We start from the raw sequence: 14,748 nt of genomic DNA on the forward strand, positions 1-14,748 counted from the left end.
TTCAACAGTCGTTGCATTGAACTTTGCGAAATTTTCAGCTCTTTAGCCATTTGATTGCCACTTCGACGTGGATTTCGTTCAAGTCGAGCCTTCACTTTTCGAATCATCTCAGGTGATGTTGCTGTTTTCTTATGACCACCTCCATGGCGTTTTGCGATGCTGCCAGTATCATTGTAACGATTTATAGTGCGATACACAAACATTTTGTTCGAGATGTTTTAGCTGACGAACAATTGCTGCTTGTGATTTTCCAGCCAAATATAAAGCAATCACACTATTACGTTTAAATTCCATCACGTATAACTTTTTTTTCACACGACACAGACTAAAATGTTTTTGTACACTTGTAAACAATGGAATGATTTGTTATTGGTGTAAATTTAAGCGCGCTGTCATTAATAGTGTGGTAGTTATAGCAGTTTGAATTTGGTAACACTTCGAGTGGGTAACTGACATACCGGCTTTAGCGACGTAATTTCACGAAATTTTAAGATAAGTTTACTGGTTATAACGACGACGCATGCGTTTTTATTAAAAATGAAGGTCGCCGATCAGTTGCGGAATCAATAACGGTAAAGTACGGTACACTGTTTTTATGTCTTTCGCTAGCACATAGCTATTTACTTATGTATGTATTTCGTAAATTTTTCTAGATCAGTCTCGTCTTCAATGTATAAATGTCAGTTAGTTAGTTATTTTTTCGCGGTCAGACAATAAGAAGATGCGCCGCAATGAGCGCTCTGAAGAGAAAATGTTTTTCTATTGAAGAAAAAGCTACAATTATATGTACATCGCTTAGAAGCTGGCGAATCAAATGCACTTCTTGCAAAAGAGTTCGGTGTTAGTCATTCCACAATATCTACAATCAAGAAAAATAAAAGCAAAATTGAACCTCTATTCAATGAAAATGTTCTTAAAATTAAACGTGTGAGAGTTTCGAGTCAAGATGATGTAGATAAAGCATTATTGCAGTGGTTTAAAGTGCAGCGTAATAAGGGTATACCTATAAATGGGCCTATACTACAAGAAAAAGCAAATGATTTTGCCAAGAAGTTTAACATTTCTGCATTCGAATGCTCAACAAGTTGGATCAGCCGATTCAAAGTAAGACACAATATTATTGCAGGCAAAGTTGCTGGTGAATCTCTGTCAGTCCAAAAGAGTGATGTGAGCGACTGGTTAGCAAAAGTTTGTCCAAATTTGAAAGCCCAATTTAGCGATGATGAGATTTTTAACGCTGATGAAGCGGGATTATTTTATAAGTTGACACCAAATCAAACTTTAAAATTTAGAGGAGAAAAATGTTTAGGCGGAAAGCTGTCGAAAGAAAGACTAACTGTGCTAATTGCAGCAAACATGAGTGGTACAATAAAAAGAAAATTGCTTGTAATTGGAAATTCAAAGCGTCCAAGATGTTTCAAAAATGCACGGTCGTTACCTGTCGATTATGTTAGTAATAGCAGAGCCTGGATGACATCTGATATTTTTACGAAATAAGTGCGTGATTGGGGTCGTGAACTCAAGAAAACGAAAAAAAAATCCTACTTTTGGTTGATAATTGTCCAGCACACCCTCAAATCGATGACTTGAGAAGCATTACTCTAGTTTTTCTACCACCGAATGCTACATCCATATTGCAACCTATGGATCAAGGAGTAATTCGTGCGTTTAAATCATATTTTCGAAAATTCTTTGTTCTAAAACTAATCAACGTCCACGATAACATTAAAAATAACAAGGTTGGGCAAGTGAAGATTACAATACTTGATTCCATTCTTATGATGTATGATGCTAGGAACAAGGTTTCTGAAATAACGATTTCCAACTGTTTCAAGCATGCTGGATTTTCTATCGCGAATATAGGCGTTACCAGCACCTCAATATCATCTGATTTTGATGATGAAGATGATGTTCCGCTCTCAGTTTGGGCAAGTGCTTTTGAAAGTAGCCTACCCATATCAACAGAAGAAATCGAGGAATTTTCTAGTATTGACAATAATCTTGCAATATGTGGAGAACTAACCGATGAAGCAATTGTGCAAAATGTAATTGTCGACAAGAGTGATAGTGATGACAGCGCTGATGAAAATGACCAGATTTCTTCATCTCCAAGCGTATCTGAAGCTCTAAAATCTGCAGAAATTTTAAATCAATTTGTACATGCCAATTTCGTTGATGAATCTGCAAAAAATATGATGTCTATTCTTCATAATGCTGTACGCGATTCTTATTTTCACCATAACAAGAAAAAACAAGATAAAATTACAGACTTTTTGAAGTAAATTTGTATAATTGTACGTATGTATATTACGTACGAGTACATATGTTGATATATATGTATGTATACATAATTTGAATTGGAATAAATTTTATTTTTACTGAAAACGGTTTTTTAACAGCAAAAAAAAAAATATTCCAGCGTACTACAGTTAGTATGAAAACACTAGGGGAAGCGTAAAAGCAAAAAAAAAAAATCTCTAAATTCTGTTTGAACGTCGACCGGTTACAACGACGTATTTTCATCGGTCCCTTGAATGTCGTTATAACCGGATTCTACTGTAGTTTTGTTCACATAACGGTTGTTTGTAAGTCCTAAAACTAAAAGAGTCAGATATAGGGTTATATATACCAAAGTGATCAGGGTGACGAGTAGAGTTGAAATCCGGATGTATGTCTGTCCGTGCAAGCTGTAACTTGAGTAAAATTGTGATATCTTGATGAAACTTGGTACACGTATTTCTTGGCTCCATAAGAAGGTTAAGTTCGAAGATGGGCAAAATCGCCCCACTGCCACGCCCTCAAAATGGCGAAAACCGAAAACCTATAAAGTGTCATAACTAAGCCATAAATAAAGATATTAAAGTGAAATTTAGCACAAAGGATCGCATAAGGGCGGGGCATATTCGGACGCAATTTTTTTGGAAAAGTGGGCGTGGCCCCGCCCCCTACTAAGTTTTTTGTACATATTTCGGAAACTAATATAGCTATGTCAACCAAACTCTATAGAGTCGTTTCCTTCAAACATTTCCGTATACAGTTCAAAAATGGAAGAAATCGGATAATAACCACGCCCACCTCCCATACAAAGGTTATGTTGAAAATCACTAAAAGTGCGTTAACCGACTAACAAAAAACGTCAGAAACACTAAATTTTACGGAAGAAATCGCAGAAAAAAGCTGCACTCAGGCTTTTTTTAAAAATTGAAAATGGGCGTGGCCTCGCCCACTTATGGACCAAAAACCATATCTCAGGAACTACTCAACCGATTTCAATGAAATTCGGTATATAATATTTTTTTAACACCCTGTTGACATGTACGAAATATGGGTGAAATCGGTTCACAACCACGCCTTCTTCCAATATAACGCTGATGCCTTTTCTGTATAATACGAGTATATACATTAGGAACCAATGATGATAGCGGAATAAAACTTTACAAAAATACGGTATTTGAAAAATATGTAAATGACGTATAATGAAATCTTGATCTTTATCATGCGAGAGTATAAAATTCCCTTCCTTACTTGTTTTTAGTAATTATAGATCACTTTAACAGGCGCGATGAAGAATGCGAATGCAGTCTACCCTTAATACTCATGGTTTGCTGAAAGTTCCTTAATACATAGAAGTTTTTCAAGAATTTTCGCTTTTTACTATCATATTGTATATATTCTATGTATGAACAACTGATAAAAACTAGTGTAATAAAATAATAAACTATTAAACAATATTAAGTGAAGTATTGCGGAAACGGGTCCAGACTTTTATTGAAGCAATATTGTCTAAAAATGGGTTGAATGGCTTACGCTGAAACTAACTGTCCACCCACATATTCGGACGTTATTACTGCAGGCTCTTTAGTGTGGTTATTTGGAGAGAAAGTCCTTGGAACACTTCTGAGAGCAAGGCAAACATTTGTTTCAAATGTAATATTTTTTTGTTCGGATTGATCGCAGAATTCGTGAATGAAATGTAGAGGACTAGCCCTTTACGGCTTTTAAAATTTCACAAGACTTTTCCAGCAGTAATAAATATGAGATAAAAATATATTATTTTTGGACACCTATTAAAATTATTTCATTCCAAGTATTGGTTAAAACCAACAGCTAACAGATATTAGTGTTATGAACACAATTTCGAGTTCCTTGCCATATTAGAGGCCAGCTTCTGGTAATTGTCAATAAAACTTTTCTTATAACTATTGGTTTTAGCCCACACATTAATTTATGCAAACTGAGAAAAACGGAAAACCTCTTAAATCTTTTTGTTAGATATCTCTATTATATTCTTTTTATTATAATTTCACGTTACCTGTTCGCATACTCGTCTGATACGCTCGTCACATTGCTGTCGCCCAATAGCATCGCCGCAATGCGATCATCGCCCTTAAACCAGTTTATCGAGTGCAGATCACCGCATTTGGCTTTGTTGACCGGACAGGGTATCACCACCGATTTGCCTTCGTGTTCGCTCAGTGTTTCATCTGCAAATGTTTAGAAAGATTTTTTAGTTATTATTATTGGTAATTCTCAATTGCAATTGATTTTCATAACATAAATTTGCTCGGAATTCAAAAATTTAGCTTTAATAGGTTATTAAAAAATTCCCTTGTTTATGAATTGATTTGTATCGCTTATTTAGCCTTTTAGATATAAAACAACAACAAGACAAAATTTACCTTTGGGCTTTTATAAATATGCCAAATCACTTGATGAAGTTATTTAGAGATTCAAATTTAGAAATAAATATGTGAGCTGCAAACCTTTAGCACACGAATGAATGAAATTCCGCTTACTAAAACACGAAAAAGAAATAAATAAATCTTAGCGAAAAACTAACATTTAAGGTTCTTATGTGGGCACACCTACACAATCGAATAGAGATGATAATAAAAGGGAAAATATGTGGCAAATCAAACATATCCTTGTCACGCTTAACTGACTACGGTCACACAGGAAATAAAGTTCTTTTCTCCCCGACTCAAAAGGAGCAAAGTTTTACATATTTTTCTGGTTTGCACTCTTTTTCCTTTCGTATGAGTTGCGGTTATCAGAGATTGCGTCTCCCGCATGACACAGATAAGCTGCGAATAATTTACTTTTGATTATATGCATGCATGAAATTCATACAACTCAAATGGCCAGATAAAGCTGGCAGCGCGGACCGACATCGGTGAGGATGTACGAGTATGTATGTATGCGACATGCGAATTAAGCGGAATTGTTGCCAAAGAGCAACAGAAGTTTGTAAACTTGTTTCTTGTTATTGTTGCCAGCATCAGCTGCTTCTGGCGAGCAACTGTCGCTAATGTTATTTTATTTTCTTTTGATTCGTTTGTGTATTTTTTCCGTTTCCTGCGTCTTTTGTATCAATGTGTCCCGTTGAACGAAGTGATTGCGTAAAATGCCGTTAGTCATAAATTCAAAAGAGCATCTCGGGCCAATACAATACACATACAGTTGACTAAGTGTTACGAATTATATACTTCTACAGGGATAATCTATGTAGTTGTGTTGCAAACCAATATTTTGCCAGATTTGTAAGATTATTTAAAGTTCATTAATTTGGATAAAATTTCTAAAACCTAAAATCACAGCTGCATGGGTATAAAGTTAGTAAATTTCGCATAATTCGATTGCAATTTCGGAGCTAATTTTTAAATTAACATAAAACAGCGCTTATGTCGAGTACTATCCTTTAAAGAGTAGGAAAAAGTTTTGAGTTTTCCATAAAAAAAATATTTACTAGTGAATTTATATTCCAAACTAAGATTCTGAAATTTTGTTTAACACAAATATAAATTTTTTTCGATAGATATAGCATCATCGCAATTAAAAATTATTATTTATAATTTTTCCTTTCATATTTTGTGCCTTAGTAACATTCCATTTTCAGCCCTATCATGTAAGACTACTACAGCATCATATATTGCTACTGATGGCACTGTTCTAGAAAATACAGATAGCAACGCTGAATTTTCTTTAGTAAAATTAAATTATTTTGCATGTTCGTTGCTACGACGATTTCTTATTTAAATATGCTCGCAATTGCTTGAAATTTATCCATTACCCTAAAACGAATAGTACTGTATGTTCAGCTAGCCTCAAGCAACTAGCCTGATTTTGTCATTTGGGTAGTCGAAAAAGTCGTATTCTGTCATACCATATAGTGAGATTTTAAGCTTCATTTAACCAAAAAAATTAAATTCGGGAAAGTTGAAAAAAAGTTACAGCTGCTCAAAATCACTATGTAAAATAATGAAGAAATTCGTTATATTTTGAAATTTTTGTATAAAAAGGGAAGAAATTTGTGAAGTTTACGAAGGCGACACTGTATCAGTTCGTGTAGCACAAGAATGGCTCTCTCGCTCCAGTTCTGGAAATTGCGATGTGAACGATGCACCTCGCTGTGGTCGACCTATCGTTCAAAAAGTCAATGAAATTATAGAAAAGCTTGATCAAGACCGGAACTCATCATTCATCATCAAATGCTTTTGAGCCATTTAAAAACGACTGGCTTAAAAAGGAAGCTCGATGTTTGGGTACCACATGAATTGTCTGTGAAAAATTTAATGTACCGAATTAACATCTGCGATTCTTTGCTGAAACGAAATGAAATCGAACCATTTTTGAAACGAATGGTAACACGAATGGTAGACCAAAAGTAGATGAAATACGACAATAATGTTCGAAAAAGGTCATGGTTCAAGCGTAGTTAAGCTCAACAAATGGTCGCAAAGCCAGGCTTGACGCCTTAAAAGGTTGTGCTGAGTGTTTGATGGAATTGAAAAGGTATCATCCACTATGAGCTGATCAAGCCTGATTGAGCGATTGATTCCACATTTAACTGCCAACAACTGATGAGAAGCAAGCAATAGAAAAAAACGGCCAGAACTGATCAACAGAAAGGGCTTCGTCTTCCATCAGAACAACGCTTGACCACACATATCATTGATGACTCGGCAAAAACTGGGAGAGCTTGGCTGGGAAGTTTTGATGCATCCACCATCTAGCCCTGACCTTGCACCATCGGACTATCATTTGTTCCGGTCAATGTAGAAGTCCCTTAATGGAGTAAACTTGGCTTCAAGAGCGAAGGAGAAAAGTTTTACACTGATAGAATAATGTCTCTAGCGGAAAAATGGCAAAAAGTGGTCGACCGAAATGGTACATATTTGGTTCATTAAAGTTCATTTTAAATATAAAAAAATAGATTGAAGTTTGATTCGAAATACGAAAAGACTACCCAGTACATCTAAAATGGCGACGAGCTACTCAGTTGCCAATTAGTCGGTTGCCATGCATAATAGTAACTTATGACTATGGTACTGATACTAGTTGATACCATGCGGTCTATTGATCATCTAGGATATGCTGAATATATCATTTACTGTCCCGTTTCATGTCATGTTATGTTCCACCATTTACCTCCTTATGATTCAGATGCTAATCTGCATCGTGAGAAAACGCACTCGGAAATTGTAATAAAATTATGCGGGTAAATGATATTTCAACAAAAAATAATTTGCTAAGTTGATAGGACTGTCCTTAATTACAATTCTAAATATGATCTGTCAACCAGTTTGTTTACAGCAGCTGCTTAAGCGATTGCGATTTTTATAATGGATAAAAATATCGAACAAAGAATTTCTCTCAAATTGTCTATTTCTAACCAAATTTCGGTTGCGAAATCGATGTGAATGTTGGAAAAGGCTTATGGTAATTCAGCTTATTCAATAACACAAGCCTATGAATGATGCAAAGCCTTCAAGGACGGTCGAGAGATCGAGGACGACACGCTTCGTTCTGAACGACCTTCAATCTCTTCAAATCATGAAAATACCAAAAAAGTGAAGAATAAGGTGTTTGAAAATCGTCATCGTTAAAGAGATGGCATAATTTAAAGCCAAAAATGCAATAAATATCATCGATCAGCCGTTCGAGGAGATAAAGCAAAATTCGATGAAAGGGCTGAATTCTATTCTAAAAAGTACTTATGAAAAGTTTTTCGAGGGCTGGAAAAATCGTTGGCATACGTATATTACATCAGGTGGGCATTTCTTTAAAGGCGACACAATAAAAATTCATAATTAATATAATTAAATATTTTGCTTTGACTTACAATTTGTGTCACAATGTAATTCGGATTGTTTCCAAAGAACTCAATATTTTTCTTTCTTTTAGTGGCAGGGTCTTTTTTTCTATGAATATTGATTTTTAATCAAATGCAGACTAACATTTTATATTTTTTGTAGCTTATTGTCAAGTAGTATTAGTGGAAAAAAGGAATAACCTAAATCCAATATAAGTTCAACAGAGTATTTTCCAGTGAAAATCGATCTCGGAGAGTCACGCAAGGGATCTGGTTGCACCTCTGTCGAGTGTACCATCGATCATTTCCTCGAAAAGGTGTAATGGGTATGTATTCAGCTTGAAAAATATTATAGTGTACCTAAACCTAAAAATTTCTTTGCAATATTGAACCAAATTTATGAATATGTGCCATGTGCGTTTATTCTATAAATAAAAATTTGGACAAAACACCTTATCTGCCCAAGATTTTTCAAATCACATTGAGATTTCTGAACAATCTGATCAAAGCACTTTTTAGTACAACAAACTAATCTTCATGAAAAGAACACTGCTCTAATCACTTCCGCATAGTCTTCACTCTTGCCTCCCCTAAAAGCATACATTTTAATTTGAAAATATAAACAATAATATTTACACTCCAAACGTCCTTGTAAAATGTACCGACTTCTTATTCATTCCTCTTACTAAATCGTCAATACCAATTGTGCCAACAAAGTCCACAAATGGTCTAACACATCAATCTACATATGTACATACACATACCAACTTTATTATTGGATTTATATTTTAACGAGATGAAAATCATACAAGTAGGTCAATAATTGTACTTTTGTGCTGCTTACAATGAACGAAATAAATTTTTTGAACCTTTGCAAATTCTATTTTCAATTCCAATTAAGCTTTGTATTTTGGCTTTAGATATTTTAATTGGATTTTTTATTTTGTACACAAATGCTCTTGCTTACCAATCATTATTTAGATTAAAAAGCTCACGCGGAGGATCTATTTTATTATAACCTGAACACTGTAATAAGTTTGACAAGAAGTATGAAACATTCTGAAGGAAAGGGTGCCGACCCTCAAACAAAAAATATATATAAATACATGATCATCGAGCATGTTTGTATATACGTGAACAAGTTTTTAAGATATTATTCTGAAATGTTACACATGTAATTTTTTCGTCAAGAAGCTACCGATTTTTCGGAACAGCCGTTTTCGGGCCACTATATAGCTGGCCGATCAGTATGAAGTCCTTTTTATTTAACGAACCATATTCATGAGACTTTGCATGGATTATTGTCCAAAATAACGGAACAATCACCATACCATTGTTCAAGTCGAAAGAATATAGCATATAGATGACACAAAAACTGGCCGATAAATGTCGAGTTCTAGTGCATTATTCGATGCAACAGAAATTTTTGTATTTCTTACATTTCTTTGTATTCGAAAAGTAAATCAGGACATATACATTGACATACATACATATTTATTTATCTGTCTATGTACCTACATATGTAATATGTATATATGTCGGGTAAATATGCTTGTAATCATCTAGTAATTTCGTAATGATGCCATTGCAGTCAATAGAATATTTTCCAACCAAAATTCTGGTCGTTCAATCGAAAAGCAATAATATATGCATTATACATACATATACATCCAACTAGATCCGGAAGAGCGAGCTAATATTTCACATGCGCAATGATATAATTTTCATTTTCCAAATTTACGAAGTGCACCACACACATATCCATCAGTTGCCATAGCAAGGATCCAGCGGAGATAAAATCAAAAATAAAATAATAGCAATCATGTCTAAGTTGAATGGTCGGTTGTAAAAATTGAAAAATATTGTGTGCAAGGACGCACAACGCATTACATTTGTCAAATAAGATGAAAAGGAAGCAGAAGACCGGCATGTAAGAGAGATTTGAGTTGGCAACAACAAAGAGCGAACCACAAGATAATCTAATATGGTTCTTGAAGTAAGCAGCAGTTAAGAATCAACGTCGAGACAACCACTTCAAAGGCTAACACACACTCACTTGCACACACACACCAAATATATATCCCGCAATGCTAGTAGATAAATGAATACATGGACAGTTGGAAGCCCAGACGTTTGCTTCTATAGCTCCAAACGATTATCAGTATTGCAACTGCGCCCAGCCAACGCCCGACCAGCGAAGGACGACGTTTGCTCAAACTGAATGATTTCGGTTAAGTGAATGGACAGTTTTATGGTGAACAACTCTCTTATGTGGTTAAGCGTACACAGTTATGGTTGTAGATGTGGCTTGAAGATCTTACTGGCAGTCTTTTCGAACTGCACACATACTTAGACATATACATATAGCACAAATAAACACAAGTTTCATATCCTAAATCACACTTGCTTAGCTGAAATAGTTTTGATAAGTTTTATTACAGCATTTCAGTAAATAAATGGATAGAGCTTTCATATATTTAGCTCGTTAGTGATTATTTACAGAAAAGCAAAACACACATAACTCAAACTATATAAAATGTAGGAAAATATCATTTAAAGTTCAGGTATTATTAAAGTTACATCCCAAATATAGATTCTCATAAGGAAAAAATTGCGTACACAAAAATCAAAGCTCCTGTTGTCATATTTAATCTTTGTCAAAAATTGTTTTTAGGGATAAAGTAATTTATGGGGGTAATGAAACCACTAAATAAGTTATAGTTTTTTAAGGGAAATTCTTATAAGGCGAAAGCTCTATGACATAGAAATCAAAACGAATACATAACAAACACACCAACCTGACATTTAAACTCCCGAGACTGTCGCTTTGTAGCTATTACGTCACATGCATGCTTTACAATGATTACTATAGTGAAATTCTTAACTTTTGCTTAATTTGATACCGACTAGATGTCTACCAAGTCTCGCATCAATTGTTTATTATAACGCCGCTAGATAAAAGTTTTTCCATGACAGCTCGTCGTAATAAACTTGTAGTTCTTTCAGCTACATGCACTAGCATATCATGATCCGTCAAGGACATATTAGATCTAAATTTTTAATCCAAAATGATCCAACCAATCCGAGATCAAGTTTTGTTAGGTTTTCCATGAAACAATTTTTTGGTTTAATATAGATTTTTTGCAGCTTAGCACGACGATTTCGATTGCGTTTTAAATGAGCCACTCGCGAATAAGCAAACTGCTCCAGCAAGCAAATAAAACTATGTTTACTAAAAGACGGCTGGAAAGCTTTTCTACTTTAGCAACCGGAAACGGAAATAGAATTATAAAGCTAAAGCTCTTCAGCTAACCAATTGGCCAGAGATTGCAACTAAAAAATACACAAAGCCAAATAAAACACTAAAATAAATACGCGAGCACACTCATACAACTCTACAAAAGGGCAAACCACAACTGAAAATGTAGGAAATGGCAAAGATAAGAAAATGTTTGTAAATGGCTTAAATACCACAGAAACCTCCGCATTCAGACACACACATTTGTAATATAGCTGAGAGGCAAGGCAAGAGGGTCTGAAGTGGCTCCGAAATACTCGTAGTGAGCAGAGTTGCTTGAATTTTGATTTCGTGCGCCAAAAAGTGGGCGCAAATGTTTGTCGAAGAACTTGACTCGGCGAGACGCTGTGAGTGTTTATTTCATAAGGAAAAATTGGAAATTTATGAACAGGAAACCGCACCCACTTACCGCCACCATCAGCTGCTGTAATACACGTGAATCTATGTGAGTGGTTTGTACATACTTTGGCCCCACAGAGTGACACCAGTGCCAGTACGAAAGCGGTGTGCGAAAACTTTTGGCGAGCACTGCAGTTGGGCGAAATGAAAAGGAATCAGAAATGAAGTGCGATTTACGGCCATTGAAATCAAAGTTTAGTGTTGCTTGAGTTGATTGCTTGCGTGGAGACGGACAAGCGGTCAGATTGTGTATTAATGTGTGTGTGCAAAGTGTGCGGGTGTGGCTGCTTCGCCCAGAGAAATTTTGGATATATTATTGCGAAAAGCATGCAAACACACTCTCATACATATATATGAATGTGCATTTGTGTTTGTACTCGTATGTCAAGCAAAGCACGAATAAATTGAGGCGCGCGTCAGGGAATACAGTTAAGCCGTTGATAACATTTTCACTATAATTTGGTGAATATTTTCTTAATAGAAAAGGCGAAGCTTCTGGGCATTATGTAAGCGCTTTCCTTTGCTCGCATAAGAGTGCCCAAATTAGTGGCACACAAAGTTGATTCGTGCCTTTGATATATGTACTTGAGTACTTGTGCAGTGGTGGTAGTGTGGTTGTGATCTTCGAGTGGACTTGGTGGCAGCAGCCGGATGTGGCGCTGCACAAGCGGTTGTACAAATTAGTTAAAATGTGCGAAAATGAAAAATGAGGTGATAAATTCTCGCAGCAAACGGCAACGACAAATGTATGTGTTTGTAGTAAGGTGATTTGAGTGGATAAGCGGCCAAAATAGCTGTCTGCCTGGATTGAAGCAGAGGGACGCAGCTGATGGCGCTTAGATAAACGAGTGAAATTGAATGAATGTCTGAAGAGACAGTGGCTATATATACCACAGATGAACGCCAGTAAAGCGCCTTAAGTGTTGCACAGAGAGGCGCGCGCGCACAAGCTCTCATAAATATCCCACAAATATTGTGCATACATACGTGGATAAACATATATTTTGGCAAAATTAGTTATTTTCGCTCACGTCGTTGTCAAGGATAAAAGGATAATCGTTCCTGAGCTTAATTTAGTAAAGTAATATTTGCGGATTTGCGCAAGAGTTCTCTGTGTGTCAAATATAAATACACGTTGCACAAACAATCATATTGAAAGTAGCTCGCATAATTTATATGTGGTGGCCATTAGAGCCAAATACAAAGATTTTGTTGCTTCAATGACGAACGGTACATATAGACTTGAATCCATGTGGAAAGCTGTGCTAATGATTGTGCAGCGACGTGCTGATTGAGATTGAAACGACTTGGTATTAAGTTGGAATTAAAAAATATTAGAAACGCTTGGTGTGTGAGTGACAAAATTCTTGTAGTAATAAGAAGGTGTGTCAGTTGAAAAGTTTTAAACGTGAATCTAATTTTTGGGTTTAAAAGCTCCTGTAGGAAAGCTTCCAAATCATTCAAACCTTTGAGATTTTTTTTCTGGAATTGGAATACCTTAAAAAGAGAAAATAACAAAAACGAAAAACAGCAAAAGTATTAAAATCTGTTGTTGAATCAATAATCCTCCGTAGCTTAGTTGGGATATTGATACTTATTCAAAACCTCGGCGATATGAGCAAGAGGAAGTCTAAGGACCAGAAAGATTCTAGTCTTGAGCATCTAAGCACAAATTAAATTGCAAACAATCCTTTTACATTTTATATAAGACAGAAAAGTTTACAATGGGCTAATGAACTCAAATATCGTTTTTAAAATATTTTTTTTTAAGTTTGGATGATGCTTCGTACACGTGCTAAGTAGAGTTGGAGAACGGTTCAGAAATTAAGGAGGATCGCGAAATATCTCAAATGTTTTGAATTTAATCTAACAAATTTAAATATATTTTTTTTCAATTTTTATTTATTTATTGGATCTGCCTTCTGTTTTAAAATCCTAACAATAAGTTATATATAAAATCTTAAATCTAATAGTATTAAACTAGACAAGCTCAAGCAAGTTTTGGTGACACGTTGTCCTTTAGTACGCAGGCGTATCTTTTCAGGAATGTACCAAAGCATTAGCCAATGGGTTTGGGTTATCTAGGAGTTTAGATATATAGTATATTTAATTCTGCTATCTTGTACTCCTTTCTTTACCATAGAAATACCAAGGTCTTTATGGATATTTTTATTACGCTTGTACCATGGTGAACATGTGATTGTTCTAAGCAATTTTGATTAGAACCGTTGTATTATATCAATATTTATGGCCGCATTATATAAAATCACTGGGTTCTTTAGGCTAAGTTTAGTGTTTATATTTAAAAGCCAATGTAAATTTGCATTTGATATATGTTTTCTCCACGTTAGTCTAATGATTGTTATCTTACATTATCCATAGATAACAGTTTACAAGTAACATATTTCATGATATTTCAGCTTCTTGCCAGCATCCAAGAACTATAAGACAGATTTACCTCACTTTCCTCAGAAATTATATAAAATGTGGTCAAGCTCTTAGTGCTTTTCCATCAACTTTTATTTTTTAAGTTGTAAAGAGTTTGGATCAGATTGGAATAAATATATTGAATTGACAAATCAGAAGCAATGATCTAAATTCAATATAAGTAAAACCTTCTAAAAACATACATTTATATTAAGACCATGTGATTTTCTCGTCATAAATGCATCTTAAAGTCTATCTTAGGATATATTTGCGAATAACTCTTACAGAAAAATCTCAAAACCAATCGGAGACGTCACAAAGCTTACAGGATCCATTACAACTTAGAAAACATTGAAAAGAAAGAACAGATATTTGAGAAGCGTAGCCAGATTTGCTTCAGAACAACTTATCTATTTTTTTCTGGCAAATCCACAGCCAACCACCATAATATGTATTGACATCATCCCCACCTGATGGGCAACATACTTTAAAAATACTGTACAAAGCTAATTTAAGTCTATGGCAACAATTC

General features: G+C 35.0%; 1 protein-coding gene across 9 annotated transcripts in view; it reads right to left on the reverse strand.

The window, feature by feature from the left end:
• LOC120778691 (hemicentin-1) overlaps positions 1–14,748 on the reverse strand; it is a 532,407-nt gene that overhangs the window by 78,071 nt on the left and 439,588 nt on the right. For all 9 annotated transcript variants that reach the window (XM_040110644.1, XM_040110643.1, XM_040110645.1 and 6 more), the window contains exon 3: positions 4,313–4,484. In XM_040110644.1, the coding sequence (XP_039966578.1) occupies positions 4,313–4,484 (172 nt within the window). The remainder of the gene's footprint in view (positions 1–4,312; positions 4,485–14,748) is intronic.

Source organism: Bactrocera tryoni, chromosome 5 (assembly GCF_016617805.1).
Source record: "Bactrocera tryoni isolate S06 chromosome 5, CSIRO_BtryS06_freeze2, whole genome shotgun sequence".
Lineage (NCBI taxonomy): Eukaryota > Metazoa > Arthropoda > Insecta > Diptera > Tephritidae > Bactrocera > Bactrocera tryoni.